Genomic DNA, 17628 nt, shown 5'->3' with positions numbered 1-17628 from the left:
AGCTGGAAATGGGCAGAGACCTCCGTCATGCCATTAGGGAGAGCCATAGCAAGAGGAATTGCGTCGTGATGCCAGATACTCGTGTCCCAGCTATAGACTGGCGCGCAAATGCTGCTAACACCAATGCGTTGTCTGCCAGGTGTCTTCACCAAGGAGCCACGGAGCCGACACAAGCCGACTCGGCCGAAGAACAGCTGGATCCGTGATTTCCAACCAGGGAGTGGTGCGAGTCCTCCTGGGATACCGCGGGGTGCTGCACAACATCGGCGCTGCTCAGGGTGCAAACAACCAGACAAGATCTAGAGGAGGTTAGATGAGTATCTAGCTGGGGTCATCTAGACCCAGCACTCTTTCCTGCCTATGCAGGGGGTCGGACTCGATGATCTATTGAGGTCCCTTCCGACCCTAACATCTATTAATCTATGAATCTATAAGATCCACCAGCTAAACCCAGAGGTTTCCAGTGGGGATCCAGAGTATCCGAACCCCTCTGCCCTGCTGCAGTCTTTCCCAGGGCTTTGCAGCACAAGAATTGCTCTAGCATTGTTTCAGAGTGAAAAGACAAATAAGAGCTGGCATTTCCCATGGGTCAAGCCTGTCTCTGCAGCCTTGAATCTAACCAGCATTTTCCATGGGATGCCTTGAGTCTACCCAAGCTGCATGGAGGCAGAAAATAATCTTGGATCGGGTGATCACAGGTTGTTTCTGCTTAAATTAAATGGAAAGATGATGATAAAAAATGGCTCATCGGTGAAGGCTTCCGGTTGCAAAGAGGGAAGTGGTGAAGCCAACTGGCCGGAAGAACTCTGCGCCTTGAGCGGAGAGTCTGGATGCTTCTTGCCGTCGAAGGTGCGAGAGCGATCAGGAGTTTGTATCCCCAGCAAGGGGAGGGGGCCAGACCAGCTAGATGAATGACCGCTCTGCAAAGGGCATGAAGAGTAAGCAGATGTTTTCTGACCACCCGAAAGGAAGTGGAGGTGAGCAGGGGGCAAGAAAGCAGAGCCCAGGCTGGCTCTGAATGGGACGACAGGACGTGGTGGGACATGATCATGGGCAACCGGGCTCCACTGCAGAGCGGGCCCTTTCTGCTCCTGCCTTCCAGTGTGAATCATTAGCTAGAAGTCAAGGCCTCAGTAAATGCTGCCAGGCTTCGGAGGGCTGTTTCACAACCAGGTTGGATGCGCAGGCCCCCCAGGCCGTGCGGGGGCATAGTGAATATATATGCACACCCCGCCGTGGTCTGCGTCTTGGGGAAACCATCTCCTGAGCAGAGCCCTGGCAGACCACACCAGACCAGACCTTCATCCCAGCATGAGGAAGGCTGCCAGCACTGTTGTGCTGCTTGCCCTAGCACTTTCCCACTTCTCAGGTGAGTCACTCTTGGGCGCAGCCCGGTGCTGCCCTTCCCTGCTCCAGGCCCCGGACACGCTCCACGTCATGACCAAGTGGAGCGAGGTCTTGCTGGAAGACCGGGGCTGACACTTCAATGCAGCTCTCGTGGGGCCTTCAGTTTGGGGAGTAGAAATAGCTGCAGACACAGTTTTGCACTGAGCGGATGCCATTAGAACATGATACGGGTCCGGCCAGATGTTTTCGACATCCTCTCTGCCACTGCACGCGCTGCAGATGCAGACATTACTGCTGCATTGAGTGGGACATGCCCGGTGATGCCCAGGCAGTTTTACAGGATGACAGTCTGGCCAGAAAATCCCAGAATTAAAAGATGAAACTCTTTAAACCCCCCCGCCCAAAACTTTTAAAATGTGTGTTTTATGAAATGCATAATTGTCACCCTCCTTTTCCTGTAAACCTTTGCTTATTATCATGTACCCGGCTTCATCACGTATTTGTCTTGCCTTCTGTATATTGCCCCTTATAAACCCAGACTATCCTCTGACACCATGAGAAAGGGCTGTGCTAAAAAAAAATCTTTTTTTTTCTGATTAATAAATAACCATCTCCAAAAAAAAAAGAAGAAAGGAGAAAGAAAGAACAGTAGCGATAGCACAGTACACTGTGTTAAACGCTAGGAAACTCTATGGTCGTTTATGATCTTAGTACAAAAATCTCACACATTTTATTTAGTCCAAGAAAGAGTCACTGGATTTGAAACCGCATTTATTCATGGAGTAATATGCTTTCTCGCGGTGCCTGTTCATGGGTACTGCATTTGAAACCGCATTTATTCATGGAGTAATTTGCTTTCTCTCCTTGCCTGCTCGTGGTTTACCTTAGTTTCATGGTTTCTATGTGTCCTTTTCTTTTAGACGGTGCTCTTGGATCAGAGGTGAGTGGTCGAAGTCTCCATATTTTCCGTGTCGCTCTCTCGACCGCTGGCCAGCCCCAGGGTTGGGAAGCGCAGTGCGGCCAAGCGGACAGAGCGCGCGGGCACGTCCACCCGCTTTCCCCGCTGTCACCAAACACGTGGCCGGGCCATTATTGCCCCTTTCAGCGACACTTGCCAGGCTGGTCAGCGGGCCTATTACTGAACTACTGGTTAACTAAATAACTGTGAATCTATGAAGCTAAATAATCATGCAGACTTAGTATACCCATTGATAATATATTACACTAAAAGGAGTAGTCTGGTAGATTAAGAAGCAAAGCTCCCGAAATGCTGTCTGTGTGGAAGAATATAACCCTAGGGGCACGTACTCCACTCCCATACAGTCGGGCTCAAGGAAGTTCATGCTAGAGGCAATCTGTGCTAGGGCTACATGAGAGCAACCAAGCCGTACAACACGATAGCAAACAGGCCCTTTGACTTGTAGGTTGATCCCAGATGAGGCTCGGTCACCGCAGTACTAGATTAGCTGACTCCAGCCGGGGAGGAGATGCGAGGATCCTCGTATGGCTCGGACTAGGATAAAGGCTCTGGTGGCGTGTTTCTGTCGGCATGCTTTGCAAGTGCCGAGACAGTTCCTGGTCTCATTATAGCATAATTGGAAACTCATTAGATTTGAGGGCTGCAGACTTGAGCTGAAGGCTAGGCTTCCACACCAGGTGGTTTCCCTTGCCCTGAATGCAGGGCTCGGGGGTCCTCACTCCTGGCTGCGCAATGCATTCGTTTGCCTCCAGCAGGAGACGCCAAGAAAGATTGCTGTAGGACTGACTGGCACCATGCGGGACGGGAGAATAAGTTTAAAATAACCCTAACTGGTCTGCAAAAGGGCTGGGAGGCGCAGGCAGGGGAGATAACCCCCGGGTCAGGATTCACAGGAGCCGGACTGCCCGAGGATCATTGCTTTATTGCTTCTGCAGCTGAATTGCAGTCAGTACTCCCGGGTCGCAGCGAAGGATGGCAAAGAGCTGATTGTCTGCCCTCGGCACCTGGAACCAGTCTGTGGCACAGACGGCGTCTCCTACAGCAACGACTGTGGGATCTGTGTCCATAACTCGTGAGTACCGCGCAAGCCTTCCAGGTCGTTCCTCTTTAAACAGGCCAAAAACTCCGCTTTCCTGTTTCCAGACTGGCCTGTTTCTGGGGCTCTCGTAGCCCCTGGCCCTTCTCCTCACCTCCCCGACCTCTGGTTTTCCTCCTCCTCCCCCTGTCTGTGCTCAAGAGGGGTATGCAGGAAAAGCCAGATGACAACCCAAATTGCAAGTAGGTCAGTGGGGCTTGAGGAGAGAAAAGCATGGCAAACCCGGCAGCACCCGGAGACGGGCAATTGGGCACGACTGCTGCCGGCAGGATGATGCTTGTCGGTGCTGCTGATGCCGCCTTGTAGCAGCGGGTGGAGGAAACCCATCCGGCAACTCCGACATCTCCTGCAGTAAATGGGAGCTCAGCTCCTGTCCCAGCACCTAGAGCTCAGCAGTGAGGCCTGCTCTTCTCCCTGAGCTCCCTAACACCCGTTTCCTCTTCTTCTAGAAAGCACGAAGCAGACATTGGTGTAAGACACCAGGGACAATGCCAGCAGGGGCTGCTCCCGGTGAGTGCCGTGTCTTCCCTGGACCTCACAGGGAGGGGTCAGGCGCGATAAGCCCGGGGTTCGGTGATGCACAGACCGTGTCCTGTCCGGTCCGCATCCCGGGGTGGTTTTATCGGGGCGTGACATCAGCATGCAATAGCTAGCCTGGTACCTACGGTTCCTCGTACAGGAGGACTGCAGCAAGTACCCGTCCCGGACGACCAAGGATGGCAAAGTACTGGTATTCTGCCCTCGGATCTACAGTCCCGTCTGCGGCACAGACGACGTCTCGTACAGCAGCCTCTGTGAGATCTGTGCCCATAACCTGTAAGTGCCCTGTGAAGAACGGTCCCTCGGGGGGAGCAGAGCTGTGTGGCCCCGACAGAAGACCCGACAGTTTTCCCAGGTGCCCCCTAGGCACTGCCCCCTCCCCAGTTCACCCAGCACGTCCCCTCCAGCCGGGCTGTGCCGCTGGGAGGGGGAGCCTGCAACGGCCAGACGCCGAGGTGCAGGGTGCAGCTGGGACAAGAGACGGAAGGAACCAGAGTTATTCTAGCGGAGGGAACGCATGTTACGTCCACCCCCGATGGGCTCCTCCGGGTCCTTGTGGGGGGTGGGGGTGCGGCCTTGCAGAAGGGGATCACAGACTCACAGGCAAGGAGGGTGGAAGGGAGCTCAGGGGTCACATCGATCCAACCCCTGCTCCAAGCAGGACCAGCCCCAGCTACATCATCCCAGTCAAGGCTTGGTCTACCTGGGTCTTAAACACCTCCAAGGATGGAGATCCCACCACCTCTCTGGGGAGCCTCTTCCAGGGCTTCAGCACCCTCCTAGTGAGAGAGTTTTTCCTAATATCCAACCTGTTGCAGCTGGAGCCCATTGCTCCTTGTCCTGCCATCTGCCCCCACTGAGAGCAGCCCAGCTCCATCCTCTTTGCAGCCCCTGCAGGGAGGTGAAGGCTGCTATTCAATCCCCCTCGGTCTTCTCTTCTGCAGACTCAACAAGCCCATTTCCCTCAGCCTCTCCTCACCAGTCCTGTCCCTCAGCCCCACAACCATTTTCATTGCCCTCTGCTGGACTCTCCAATGTGTCCACATCCCTTCCGACCCTAACATCTATGAATCTATGAATCCTTTCTGCCGTGGGGGCCACAGCTGGACACAGGACTCCAGATGTGTCCATTGTTCATGAGCACAGAGCACGAGGAGGGCAGCTGTGCACTGACTCCCCTAACACTTGCTATCTCCATCTCCCAGAGAGCACGGGGCACACATTGGCAAGAAGCATGATGGAGAGTGCAAGAAGGACATCCAGAAGGTAAGCAAGAATAGGAGCCAGGTCCTTCCCCCACTCATATCCACATCCACATCCACGCTCCCGAGTCCTTCCCTGAGAGCTGGCCAGGCCCCCTCTGCCTGGTGCGAGACCTCGTGCCGGTGGACGACCCCAGACGGCCCTTGTCCGTGCACCACACCGTAATGCCGGGAGAAAGAAAGGGAGGGAGTAGAAGAGGGAGAAGGGACGAGCATGACCCCAGAGTCAGACACGTGCCAGGGATGTCGGACGGGGACTAGAAACCCTTTCCCAGGGCAGAGCTGAACGGATTAGCAGGGACAGGGCGAGCCAGAATAGCAGAGGCTTGGGGGAAAACGCCTTGACTTAAATTGGTTGCTTAACACTTCTACATATAACATCTAGTCATGCCACGAGGGCAGAGAGGCGTCTGCGGAGAGACAGGGCTCAGAGCCTGATCCGTCCGCGCAGCTTTGCCTCCTCACCCAACAGCCTGGCCTAGTGGGAGAGACAGGGATCCAGCTGACTTTCCCCATCCGGGGGATTCGGGATGCAAAGAGAAACCCCTGGCACAAGGGCCCAACTTGGAGACAAGGGGGAAAGTGGAGGAGAGGGAGACCTGGGCATCACCACAGAGGACGAAGGTCTCCTATTTGCCTTTACAGCTCAATTGCAGCCAGTACCTCAGTAGCGCTGAGCAAGGGACAGCCTGTCCGCTCATCCTGGATGAAGTGTGTGGGACGGACGGTGTCACGTATGCCAGTGAATGCACGCTGTGCGCTCACAACCGGTGAGGAGCAGACCGGGACCGTGCTCCTGGAGCGACTGGCCGCGGGCAGAGCTCCTCGGTCGTGAGCTGGTCTGTGACTTGCTGCAAAGTCCGCTCTGAGTTTCCTCCCTCGCTGCCTCTTTCTGCTCAAGAGTTGTCTCCGGGAGAGCCGGACCGTGGCCGCAGAGCGCAGCGGCTGGCTGCGTCGGGACTGGGTAGACTGGGAAAAATGAGCCCCAGTGCTGTTGGAGATAGCACAGGAATGGCCCGTTACTGGAGATAGCGCGGCCTCGGTCCCTGCATAGCGAGCGTGGAGCTGGGGATGCTGGGGAAGGTCCTGACAAACTCCACCACACACGTCCTGTGTCACCTAAAACGGGGGCAGGTTTGGCTCATCTTTCCAACATGCAAAACGGCATGGGAAGAGGGACTTGGGGAGTCCCTAAACGAGTCTCTCCTTCTTCCAGGGAACATAGGACCAGCATTGACGTCAAGCACGATGGGACATGCAAGCCAGACTTTGCTCCGGTAAGCCTGCCGCGCGGCCCAGCTCCATCCCCCTTCGCCCTCCCTTGAGCCACGCGCATAGAGCGAAGCGAGGAGTCACTTTTGGACTGGCCACAGCACAGCGAGAATATAGCCCGCGCACCTGAAACGGCCACGGTCCATATAGTGCCACAAGCTGTCAGAGGAAACAGCAGGGGATAAAACACCGGGACACTGAGACAGGCAGCAGAAATGGCCCCGTGCTGGAGAGCAGTTCATATAAATCCCAATCCCAAGGCTGTCTCCTCTTTCAGCAAGTCAGGCTTTTTGGAGATAACTTTTTATTGGACCGGCTGTGTAATTCAGAGACAGTCGACAAGCTTTCAGGCACAAAGCATCCCTCTCTTTGCAACAGCCTCTGAATCACTGATCAGGCTGTTTCAATATTATGGGAAGCGGGGATATAAGACCCCACGTTGTCAGAGCCACATGCACGCTCCCGGGGGCTTCTCCGAGAGCCGGCCAGTCCCTGCATGGTGCCAGGTGAGGCACAGACCTTGCCCGGGGGTGGCTTGTCTCGACATGACCCCCTAGGGACATTGCCCGTGCACCGTGCTGTGACGCAGGGAGAAAGAAAGAGGGGGAGCAGAGGGAGCGGGGGTGAGCACGAGGTGCCAGAAATGTAGAAGTGTGACCCGACGTCCTTTCCCGTGCCACAGCCTTCTGCAAACTGGCTAGTACTGATAATAATCCTGACCAGAGCCCCGGGCAAGGGACAGTCCAGGCCCTGGTAGACTCCAGAGCTTCCCTTTTTTGATGGAAAGCTTTCCTAAGGTAATACCTGGTACTCGGAAAAGACTTTCCAAGGTGATCTGGACATGTAGGCTGGGCAGCCCCAAGGACAGGGCAAATCCGGACAACTGAGGCTGAGTGGAAAGCTCCTTGAATTAAATTGGTTGCACGTGATGTCTAGTCTAGATCTCCCCTGAGAGGGCCTGGTGCCTAATTCACTTGGGCAGCTGATGCTTCCTGAGCTCATAGTAGGAAACAAGGGCTTCCTGGACCGTCCCCATCCGTGTGGCAAGAGGAGCTGAGCTTGTCCCGTGGCAGAAGGGGCGAACTCTGGAGAGCAGCTTATACAAATCCCATTCCCAAGGCAATCTGTTCTTGCCCATCACCCTGGGCACCGAGCAGTCATCTTAATACTATGGAAAGGGAGCCAGAAGGGCCATATAGATACTGGCCGTTCACCTCTTTGGCTACTGGGATTTAAAAGATGAAATACCGTGCAGGTTGTGTAGCGCCTGCCTTGTGTAGCGCACTGTCTTCTGAGCGCAGCCTTTCTTCCCGGTTTCCAGGGGGATTTGAAACACCTGTGCTTTTTTCCCCCCACAAACACAACATGCCAAAAGGCACACGCTTATCGCACCGCATGATTGTTGAGTTGCATTCTGCATCGATGTGACATTTCTAAGCCAAAAGGGACAATCTGGTGTTTCAAGCAGCAGCCCTATGCCGAGGCGTGCTATACATTAGAAACGGTAAAGCCCTCGTGTTCGTATGCAGTCGGATCCGTGGGATGTATTCCTTCTGATTCCTGAACAATTCTGCACTTTAACCATGGCAAACACCCAAGGGAGCAGAGATTCACAATGCTGGGGAAAGCATAAAAATAACTAAATGGCTGGAGCATTGCAAAATGACTTCCAGTGACTTTAACATCGCTCCATCAGCTTCACCCCGGTCTTTGACAGAATCAGGCCAGGGCTGGTAGCCCGTCTCCTCGTGCCTTTTTTTTCCTGGCAAATGCACAAGTCAGTCATTAGCCCCTTTGAACCCATGCAAGTCTTTACCCAAGTGGGCTTGAGTTGGGGTTTGAGTTGCTGGCTTTGGAGTCGAGTCCATCCGGGGCATCGCACAGCATCCAGGCCTAAGCGAATGCTCCTTGCTCCCCGCTGCTCATCCCTTCCTTTCCAGCAGGAGAGAAGGGGGAAGCGTAGTGGAGACCTGACGTGGCCCCCATCTGATGGGAGAGTTAGCACAGACTAGGGTGCCTTTGAAGTGATCCCCGAAGGGAGCAAGGCTGGGTGCAGCGAGAGGAGGCTGCCCTCAGCACGATGTCCCGTGGCGACTCCCCGCATTGCACTGCTATTACTACCGCAGGTGGATTGCAGCCAGTACCCCACCACGATTTCTGAAGAAGGAGACACGCTTATAGGCTGCCCAAGGATCCTGAAGCCTGTCTGCGGCACGGATGGCATCACCTATGACAACGACTGTGCGATCTGTGCCCACAACGTGTAAGTGCGCTGCTGAGATGCTCAGGTGTGCAAGCACAAGGAGAGTTCCTCCCTAACCTCGGTCTCTCCATCTTCCAGAAAGCATCGTGACGCCAGCATCAGCAAAAAGCACGATGGGCCTTGTGAACCGGAGACTTCAAAGGTAAAAGAAAGTGGATGCGAAATTCTTCTCCGTCTGGCATCTGTAGGGAGACTCTCACGGCCGTCCCCAATTGCTGGTTCAGGCTTTCTCTGCAGGGACCGGTACAGGGCACAGGCCTCATGCTGGGTTTGTGCAGGGTTTGCATCCTCGTGCTTGAAAATGCACATGTGCTGCACTATAACGTAGTGAGAGAGAGAAGGAAATCCACTGGGAGCGGAGTCTGAGTCTAAGAAGAGAAATATCCCAGGGACAAACAGACTTGTAAGCCTTGCCCATGGCCGAGCAGACTAGCAATGGAGCAGCTTGTTCCCAGACCCGAGGAGGGAAGGGGCAAAGCCCCTCTACGTGCCGGTGCATTCACCTGTTTGGGGCCAGGGCATTTGCCAAGGGGTTGCAAGATGATGTTCTGGGCAGGTTGGAAACCCCTCCTGTTGTGATCGCAGATGTGACACCCCTGGGTGCAGGGGGAGTCAGAAACCCGGCTGCTACGTACAACCCCCCCCCCCCCCAAATTATGAATGGAGGGAAGAGCGGTGAGAAATGGGACCTGCCGACCAGGCATGGGCAGCCTCTGCATGTGGCACACGGCAGGCTGGGGAGGAGACAGGCAGCACAGAGGCAGGGAGCAGACAGCAGAGCAGTAGAGCGAGCAGGGGAAGGGGATTGCAGCAGCATTCAAGGGGCGTGCAGGGCTACTTTGGCTCTCTTGCAAAAAAAAAAGTTGGCCTCCGCTGGGAGACAACATGGGACAAGTCCCAGGCAGAGCGGAGCTGCATAAGAGCCGGCAGAAACCTTTTCCCGGGGCAGACGCAGGAAGCCGAGCGCTGGCGCTCTCTTCCATAAGCGGTGTTACGGCTTCATTTTCCTTTTACAGCTTGACTGCAGCAAGTACCCCCAGGCAACCACCAAGAACGGCACGGTGGTGGTGGCCTGCCCAATGATCTACAACCCGGTCTGTGGCACGGATGGGAAAACGTATGCCAGCGAATGCGCGCTGTGCAGCCACCAACTGGAAGTGCTGCAGCTAATCCTCGACTCCCCAGCCATGAGCCACAGGTCAGAGCATTGTGCTAGTGATGCGCTGGCAGGGGATTTTCGGTTGTAGCCGCGTCGGTCTGAGGGCACGGGCAGGCAAGGTCCTTTGGGTGGATGTGATATCTTTTATTAGACCAACTGAGTAGCTGGGAAAAAGTTCTCGGCAAGCTTTCGGGTGCAGCCACCCTTCTTCAGACATCCCTTCTTCCTCTATCAGGGATGGCACCTATTCTGTCCTGATGCTGATCGCGTTGGGGAGAAGGCGATGGGCTAAATCCATCCTGTATCCCCAGCGCTCTGCACACCTGATCCCCCGCTGTAACAGAGAGCGGGACCCCCTAACTCTTCTCTTTCCCACTTCCAGGAAGGCCGAGCTCAAGGTTGACATAAAGCATAGCGGCCTGTGCCTGGAGGACCTTCCCAAGGTAATCCAGAGCTGATGCTGAATAAGAGGCTGGTCCTGCTCCCTGGCCGATATCAGCGCCGTCCCCTGCCCACATACGGGGGTTTCCCAGGCTAGCAGGCAGAGCAGGCTGGGAGCACGCCGTGGCTCCCTTGCGTGTCCAGGGGTTCAGTCACCCCGGGCGGTCCACAAGCACCGTGGAGCATGGGACAAGTCCCAGACAGAGCAGAGCTGCATAAGAGCGAGCAGAAACCCCTTCCCCGGCGCTGACGCTCTCTTCCATAAGCGGTGTTACGGCTTCATCTTCCTTCTCCAGCTTGATTGCAGCAAGTACCACCACATAACCACCGAGAGCGGCATGGCACTTGCCTGCACAATATTCTACAGCCCGGTCTGCGGCACGGATGGGAACACGTATAACAGCGAATGCACGCTGTGTAACAACAACCTGTAAGTCCTGCAGCTAAAACTTTCCTCCGGGGCCATCGGCCACAGGGCAGAGCGCTGTGCCAGTGATGCACTGGCAGGGGATGGCACCCGTTGTGCCCTGAAGCTGATCACAGCGGGGAGAAGGCGATGGGCTAAATCCACCCTGTATCCCCTGCGCGCTGCAAACCGGATCCCCGGCTGGAACGGAGAGCGGGACCCCCTAACTCCTCTCTTTCCCACTTCCAGGTACGCCAAGCCCAGGGTTGAAATACAGCATATCGGCCCGTGCGCGAAGGACCCTCCCAAGGTAAGCCAAAGCTGATGCTGAATAAGGGCCAGGTCCTGCTCCCATTCACCTCAGAGGCAGGGAGATCAGGTGTCCATGGGCTTACACAGGCTGCAGCGTACCGTGCTGTGACATGGACAGGAAGAAAAGGGGAGCGAACCAGAGCTGAGCGTGCCTGCGCAGAACGGCTCTTCCCGCGGCAATCTCTTGTCTCAGCATTGCAGTTGGGACAGAGGTTTACAGCCCTGGGGAGGGCAGGGACAAACTCTGGCAGCAGATATCAGTGCTGTCCTCTCCTTGCATACGGGGTTCCCCGGCTGGGAGCACGCCGTGCATGTCGAGGGGCTCAGTCACCCCGGGGCGGTCTCCTCTTGGTCAGAGGATAACTTCACTGGTTATTGAGCCCATCTTCTTCTAGCGCGAGGAGCGTCGTTGCCACTTTTATCCTCGGGCAAGGCAGGGGACAGGGACTCTTGACCGGCAACGAAGCCGATTGCCGTCGTTATTTTGGTAGTCCCCGAAAGACCCGTGTCCATGCCGTGCGAGGCCCTCCCCAACGCGGTATCATTTTCTGCCGGCAGGATGACTGCAGCAACGTCCGTGAAACCACTCCGAGCTGTGCCGTGCTGTACCAGCCCCACTGCGGCTCTGACAACCAGACATACGGGAACCGATGCTTTTTCTGCAACGCGGTCATGTATGTGCACATCTCTCTTTCTCCATGCTGAACCTGAATCGTCAGTGGGCCTGCTTCAAGGGTCCTTGACTTACTGGCATGTGGTGGGGATTTTTGGCAGAAGGGGATAGCAGGAACCGATCCAGGGGCGCTTTTCTTGCATCTAAAATAGCAAGGTCCCCGTTGCGTGGTGCGGTGATCGTGGGTCCCTCTCCATTAACTTCAACAGGCTTTCACGCTACTTGATGCTCTTTGCTGCATGAGAAAAGTATTTCCCTGTGACAACTTGATCCTCAGGAATGAATTAAAATGTCCATCTTTCTTGCAGTATTCATAGTAGCCTGCAGTGTGTACTATCCCAGGCCCATGTCTCCCTCTCTTTCCCTCCAGCGAAAGCAGCAGGACTCTCACCTTGAGCCATTACGGCGAATGCTGAATCCTTACTGGCACCGATTCACACGAGGACCACCGCGCCGCCCCTTGGTCCATCCCGTCTCCCCCTCGGCAGATACCACACGAAGTCCTCGCCTCGGCTCATCTTGGACCCTGAAGGACTTGCGATCCTTGTAGGCTTGTTGGTGCAATAAAATAAAACAGAGTCTTTCTCTTGTTTTAATGCCGTGCCCCGGGAACCACGTCATCTAGTCTGCGGCAAGAAAACAGCGCTGCTGCCCACGCATCCTTCACTGGGAGCTCTGCTATCCAGGGCTCCCTCTGACGCGAGGCCTGGTGTTTTTAGCTAGGCTGGGGTCACGCAGCTCTTGCTCTCGGCCCAAGCTGCCGGGCTGCCCAGCCGGCGAGCAAACCGTGCGCTCCCGGCTGCACCGCTCTCCGCTTCAGGGCTCTGTGGCCGGTGCGATACGCTCAGCAGCCTTCAGTCCCTTCACCCTGGGAACAAAACCTGCACCGAAAATGCAGTTTGGAGCAACAAGCAGTCCACACCCTACGCTAAGGCTAATGGCCCTGATGAGCGCAGGGGCTGCGTGCCAGACCGGGTCCCTCGAACAACTCTCTCGAGACAAAGGGAATCTGTTTTTACACTGCTACCATCCCCTGGATGTGATGTGACCCCAGGCCTCGTCCTGCCTTGCAATCCTCTCTTAACAACCCCCCAACAGTTGCATTGACGGGGCTTGCCTCGCGTCATTCTTTTCCCTCCTCTTCATCTTTCCTTCCAGCCTCCTAATTAATTAAGCCAATATATTCACCTGGTGACTGGGGTAGCATGCAGCCTGCATAAATGACCTGCAGAGCCTCTGCATTTCTGCCCCCGATACGCACCTGGTCCTCAGGACCAGAGCAGAAAGCATCCTCCAGGCTGCCCGATGCGATGCGGCTGCTCCCCTGCTCCCGAGCTGTGCACGAGCCGGAAAACCTGCCTGCCCGTCTCGTGCTGCGTGACCCGTGCCCGTCTCAGTCCAGCCCGCTCTGCTCTCACCTCTCCTGGGGGCACAGACTTGCTCTGCTTTTCACCACAGCCAAGGACTGGTAAATAAGGCAAGTTAATTCCTTCCCAGCTAAAACCCCTGCATGTTCCCTGCAGCCTCTAAGCAAGCCTGGAGAAATGATCCTACGCACTGTAACCCTATGGAGGAGCTGCTGGTTTTGCAAAGGGGCTCATCTCAGGTCCCCGCTGCACTGACCCCTGAAAGACGCTTGCTCTTGGAAAACACCCACCCCGGGATATATCGTCAGTGGCCAGCGGCTGTGATGCATCTCGTGCATTTAAAGGTCAAAAGACTTCTCTGAGCCCGCAGCTGTCCCCTTCCCGGGGTGGCTTCCCAGGCGCAGGTTGTCTGAGGGCATCCGGGTGCCTGGGCTAGGCTTGCACAGCGACTGCTCCAGTCCCATTTCCTGTTTTCCCACTATGGACCAGACCTGCGGGTATGAGAGAGATCAAAGAACAGGGGCAAAATACCCCCATATTATTCTTCTGCAGCTGACACGTCATTTCTCCAGATGATTTGCCGTGGGCATCAGCCAATTGTCCCGCCCTTCGAGCTATAGTCTAATGCAAATATCCCCTTTGCTCCTAACACCTAGGTGCAAATGAGTCTCAGGATGACTTGGCAGGACATGCGAACTCAGTCCGTGATACACGGGACTTGGGCGGCTCCCGAACTCTGCCTGCTCCAGTGAGAGCTACCCCCACCCCGACCACAGGCAGCCTGTTGGCAAGCCTGCAGTACGGCCTGACCCCGTGTCTCTGGGTCTGTAGCCAGATAACCAACCCCACATATATGATCCCTTTTACCAACAAGCTCAAGGGTGTTGTCTGCAAATAGGCTATTTGCTCGGGGTGTGCCTTCCCCACTCAGGTTGCCACCGGGGAATGTGAGACCGGGGCTGGCTTGCCAATGCCTTCATCGCTCCTGCTTTACCCCCAACCAACCCACTTTCTATTGGGTTCCCAGCATAGGAGTCACTCTCGTATTTCAATTTCTTATTGTTTGCATTGAGGAGGAAGTTTTCTTTGTGCCCTCAGTAAATGTTGCCAGGCAGATGATGGGTTTGGGGTGGCTATTTCATAATAAGGTTGGAAGAGCTGTACATGGGTCTGCATATATATATATATACATATATATATATACACACACACACACATGCATATACATGATCCTGTCTGTTGTGAGCACAGAGAGCTCACCCCCTGAGCAGGAGCAGGAGCAGGAGCTAGCTGCACTCTGACCAAACACCACCTCCATCGGTGGGATGGCATGGGGGGCTGTGCTCTTTGCTCGAGTATTTTGCTGCTCCTCCGGTGATTCGGTCCTTGGGGATTGCTTAAAGCCCTGCCACAGGCCTGGGGACCTTGAAAACATGAGGGTGTCCTCCAAGTGGAGGGCACTCTGCCTTTGTGATGAGCTATTTTCTCTTGGAAAGATGACCCTGAAAAGATTCGAGGTCAGGGGCCAAGATTTCAGACCCTCCTTCTTGGGGTAGTACATTAGCACCTTCAGTCTGGTGGGTAGAAAGAATCGCAGATGCCTTTGTATGCCCTTGAGTAGAGGGTACGTGTGCAAGCTGGTTTTCCGACATCCACTCTTTACTCGTTTCGCGGCAGTATGATATTTCCATCAGCTGCCTGGGACAGGCGAGGAAGAAGAGACCGGGCGCTACACAGCATGCAGACATCCCATGTCTCCTACCCAGAGGAGGAGGCTAGTTGGCTCTATTCAGACCACCTTATATCACTTTCTAAACACAATCAGGTCATCGTTCAATGCAATTATTATATCCGACCTCTTTGGTGAGTTTGGTTGCTACTTCTGGTAGGATGTTAGGGGGACAGTGAGCCATGGAGCTCCCTAACACTGGTCTCTCCCTCCTCCAAAGACCATGAGAACAGGGTCTGCAAAAAGCACGACGGAGAATGCAAGGAGGACGTTTCTCCGGCTGGTGAGACCTGGGGTATCAGATCCTATGGCTTGTGGTATCACTGGAAAGACTCCCATGACTTCCCTGCGGGGGGAGGCTGGATTGCACTATATTCTGACACCTAAATGGGGCATGACCTTGTGCACGGGGAGGTTTCACCTTCACTATGCAAAATGGCCGTAATCCTTTTGCAGGCCAGAAGTGTCAAAGGGAAGGAGGGGGGATAGATGAGGAATGACGTAGAAGATCAGCAGGAGAAATAGCACCACGTTGCTCCAGCAAGCAGCAGGCTAGGAGCAGAGGACTTGCTTTAGGACCATGGGATGCACCAATTCCTGCAGGTACCAGCCCTCTGACTTGCTGAAAGTCCGGGACTTTCCAAGTCCCAGTCTGGAAATCCTGCATTACGATCACAGGCGTCGCACCACCGGGGAAGTACAAACCTCTGCTCAGACAGTAACTAGTCTCTGGGTGTGAAAACAAGCGTTCTTCTTACTTGAACTTCCTTTCTCAGTGCGAGGGCTGTTCTCAAGTCTCACTTATTAACAGGCTCGAAGAAGAGACGTGCGTTCCTCCGGGTGGGGGACTGGGTCAGGGTGGGGGTCTTCCCCGGTTCGCGCTCTCCTGCCGACGGGTGACTGCAGGGACGACGCTGAACCCGGCCCGACCCGAGCCCCGGAGGACGTGTGCCCGGGCGGCTCTGACGGCACCGCGTGCAACCGATGCCTTTTCTGCCACGCAGTCCTGAACGTACAAATCCAACCCATTGTCCCTCCAGGATCGCGCCGATTCATCAGCTTGCCAGCTACAAGCACTGAGATGCTGCCAGGAATTGTTTTCTTCCATTTAAAACCCCCAGGGCCAAACTTTGTGGTGAGGTGCCAATCGGTGCCTCCCTGCTGACTTTCAGGGCAGTGTCACTTCTTTACACCAGCGATTGACTTAGCCCAGCCTCTCGTGACGCATGAGAAGAGCTTGAACCCGATGACTGCGCTAGGTTTTTCTCCCTTCTTGTCATAGGGGAAATAGCTATGGAGGTCGGATGCTTTTCACCTCTGGGGCCAGACCCTCTCTGATAGTTCGAGTCAAATAATAGTCACTTTTTGGCCGCCAGCACATGCTCTAGGTGGTCCATCTCTTCCTCGCTTGTCCTCCAGGAAAGCAGCGGGACTCCTACCGCAACCATTGTGGAGAATGCTGAATCCTTACCGGCATGGACCCACACCAGAAAGACCCCCTTTGGTCCTTCCCCCCATGGGCAGATCCTGTAGAAACCCTGGCTCATCCTGGGCCCTGAGGGCTGTCGATCGCTCCGTATTCCCTGGGACGATCAAGCAAAAGCATTTCTTTCTCTTGTCTTCACATCATGTCTCGTGAACCCTTTCGCCTAGTCTGTGCGGCGATGGCGCCGACACTGCCAGTGCGTTGCTGCGGGATGCCCCGTGCTCTCGAGGAGGGACCTTCGAGATAGGAAGCGTCTTGCTGTCCTGCGGGTCAGCTGCATATAGACTCATAAAAGACTTTGCTTGGAGGCAGGGATTAAATGCAGTGTGGAAAGGGTAGGGGCTGCTCTTGGGAGCTTTTAGGGGCTTCTCAGCATCCCCCCAGGTTTCCGAAAGAGAAATCCCAGGGGCTGCACTGGCTCTGGCGGGTCCACTCCTGCAGCAGCCGTGCTGGATGCTCGTCTCCATGCAGGTGTCCCGGGAAGAAACGGGTTTGTCCTTGGGACTGGCCCTGAACTCCCCACGGTGCGTGTAATCGTGGCCTCCCCCAGGAGGAGAGCTTTGCACGCTTCGGGTTCATCCCTCCTGAGCACCAGGACTGGACCCTGGAGCGGCTTTTGGGAACATCTGACCTCACCGATCCCCCGTTGGAGCGCCCGCTTCCTCACCCCCATCCCCGTCACATGTCTGGAGCACCGAGACACCCCGGCCAGGACGAAAGCCCCATTGCACGGGGCCTTGGGCATACCCACTGCAGCAGTCGGACCGTCCCAAATGGCTTGCAGGCCCGACAGCGAGGATGGACAGCAGGTGGGAGCAGGTGGACTTTGTTCCCCTCCTCTCTCACAAGGTGGGGAGGAAGGGTGGCCTGCTCCAGAAGGGCTGGTCTGCAGCAAAGAGCTGACCCTCATATGCCTGAAGCCCAGTCCTGCACCGTGATCCCAAGACTGTTCTTTCCCATCCATCCCTTTCTCCAAGCAGGACGGACAGAAATAGTATGGCAGGCCTGCCCGGCCTCAGACAAAGGGCACTAGCAAAGGAAACCACCTCTCCCTCCAGGCAGGCCTCTCTTGAGACGTGCTACGTAGCCCATCACGGCAAGGGCACCGCAAACAAATCCGGTTCGTCCGTGCCACCCTCAGTCCCCCGTGCACACTGCTTCCAACGTCTGAAACCAGAAGCAGAGGAGTGATCGCTCCAGCCCGTCTCCGGAGCCCCGAGGACGCACCGTCCTTTCTACCAGCAAGCTCCAGGCTGCCTTGCATGGCTGGAGCTCTTCCCTCCCTGGTCCAGCCCC

General features: G+C 55.5%; 1 protein-coding gene across 1 annotated transcript; it reads left to right on the top strand.

Moving 5' to 3' along the window:
* The first annotated feature begins 1230 nt into the window (after positions 1 to 1230).
* LOC102562335 (ovoinhibitor) lies at positions 1231 to 12331 on the top strand. Its single transcript, XM_014610087.3, has 16 exons — positions 1231 to 1369; positions 2268 to 2287; positions 3262 to 3398; positions 3872 to 3932; positions 4102 to 4238; positions 5168 to 5228; positions 5870 to 5994; positions 6441 to 6501; positions 8623 to 8759; positions 8838 to 8901; positions 9776 to 9957; positions 10301 to 10361; positions 10656 to 10789; positions 11015 to 11075; positions 11636 to 11751; positions 12121 to 12331. Exons 1-16 carry the CDS (start codon positions 1312 to 1314, stop codon positions 12164 to 12166), a joined length of 1461 nt encoding a protein of 486 aa, XP_014465573.1. The 5' UTR covers positions 1231 to 1311; the 3' UTR covers positions 12167 to 12331.
* Positions 12332 to 17628: the final 5297 nt, after the last annotated feature.

Source organism: Alligator mississippiensis, chromosome 9, assembly GCF_030867095.1.
Source record: "Alligator mississippiensis isolate rAllMis1 chromosome 9, rAllMis1, whole genome shotgun sequence".
NCBI classification, from domain to species: Eukaryota; Metazoa; Chordata; order Crocodylia; family Alligatoridae; genus Alligator; species Alligator mississippiensis.
Note: the sequence above shows the minus strand (reverse complement) of the source record. Positions and strands in the feature narration are given on the sequence as shown.

What these genes read in the sequence shown, in the direction of transcription:
- LOC102562335 (XM_014610087.3), top strand. Translation starts at nt 1,312, where the DNA reads ATGAGGAAGGCTGCCAGCACTGTTGTGCTGCTTGCCCTAGCACTTTCC. An exon ending in GCAAGAAGGACATCCAGAAG is followed by an intron (nt 5,229 to 5,869) that starts GTAAGCAAGAAT and finishes TTGCCTTTACAG; the next exon opens with CTCAATTGCAGCCAGTACCT. An exon ending in ACGCTGTGTAACAACAACCT is followed by an intron (nt 10,790 to 11,014) that starts GTAAGTCCTGCA and finishes TCCCACTTCCAG; the next exon opens with GTACGCCAAGCCCAGGGTTG.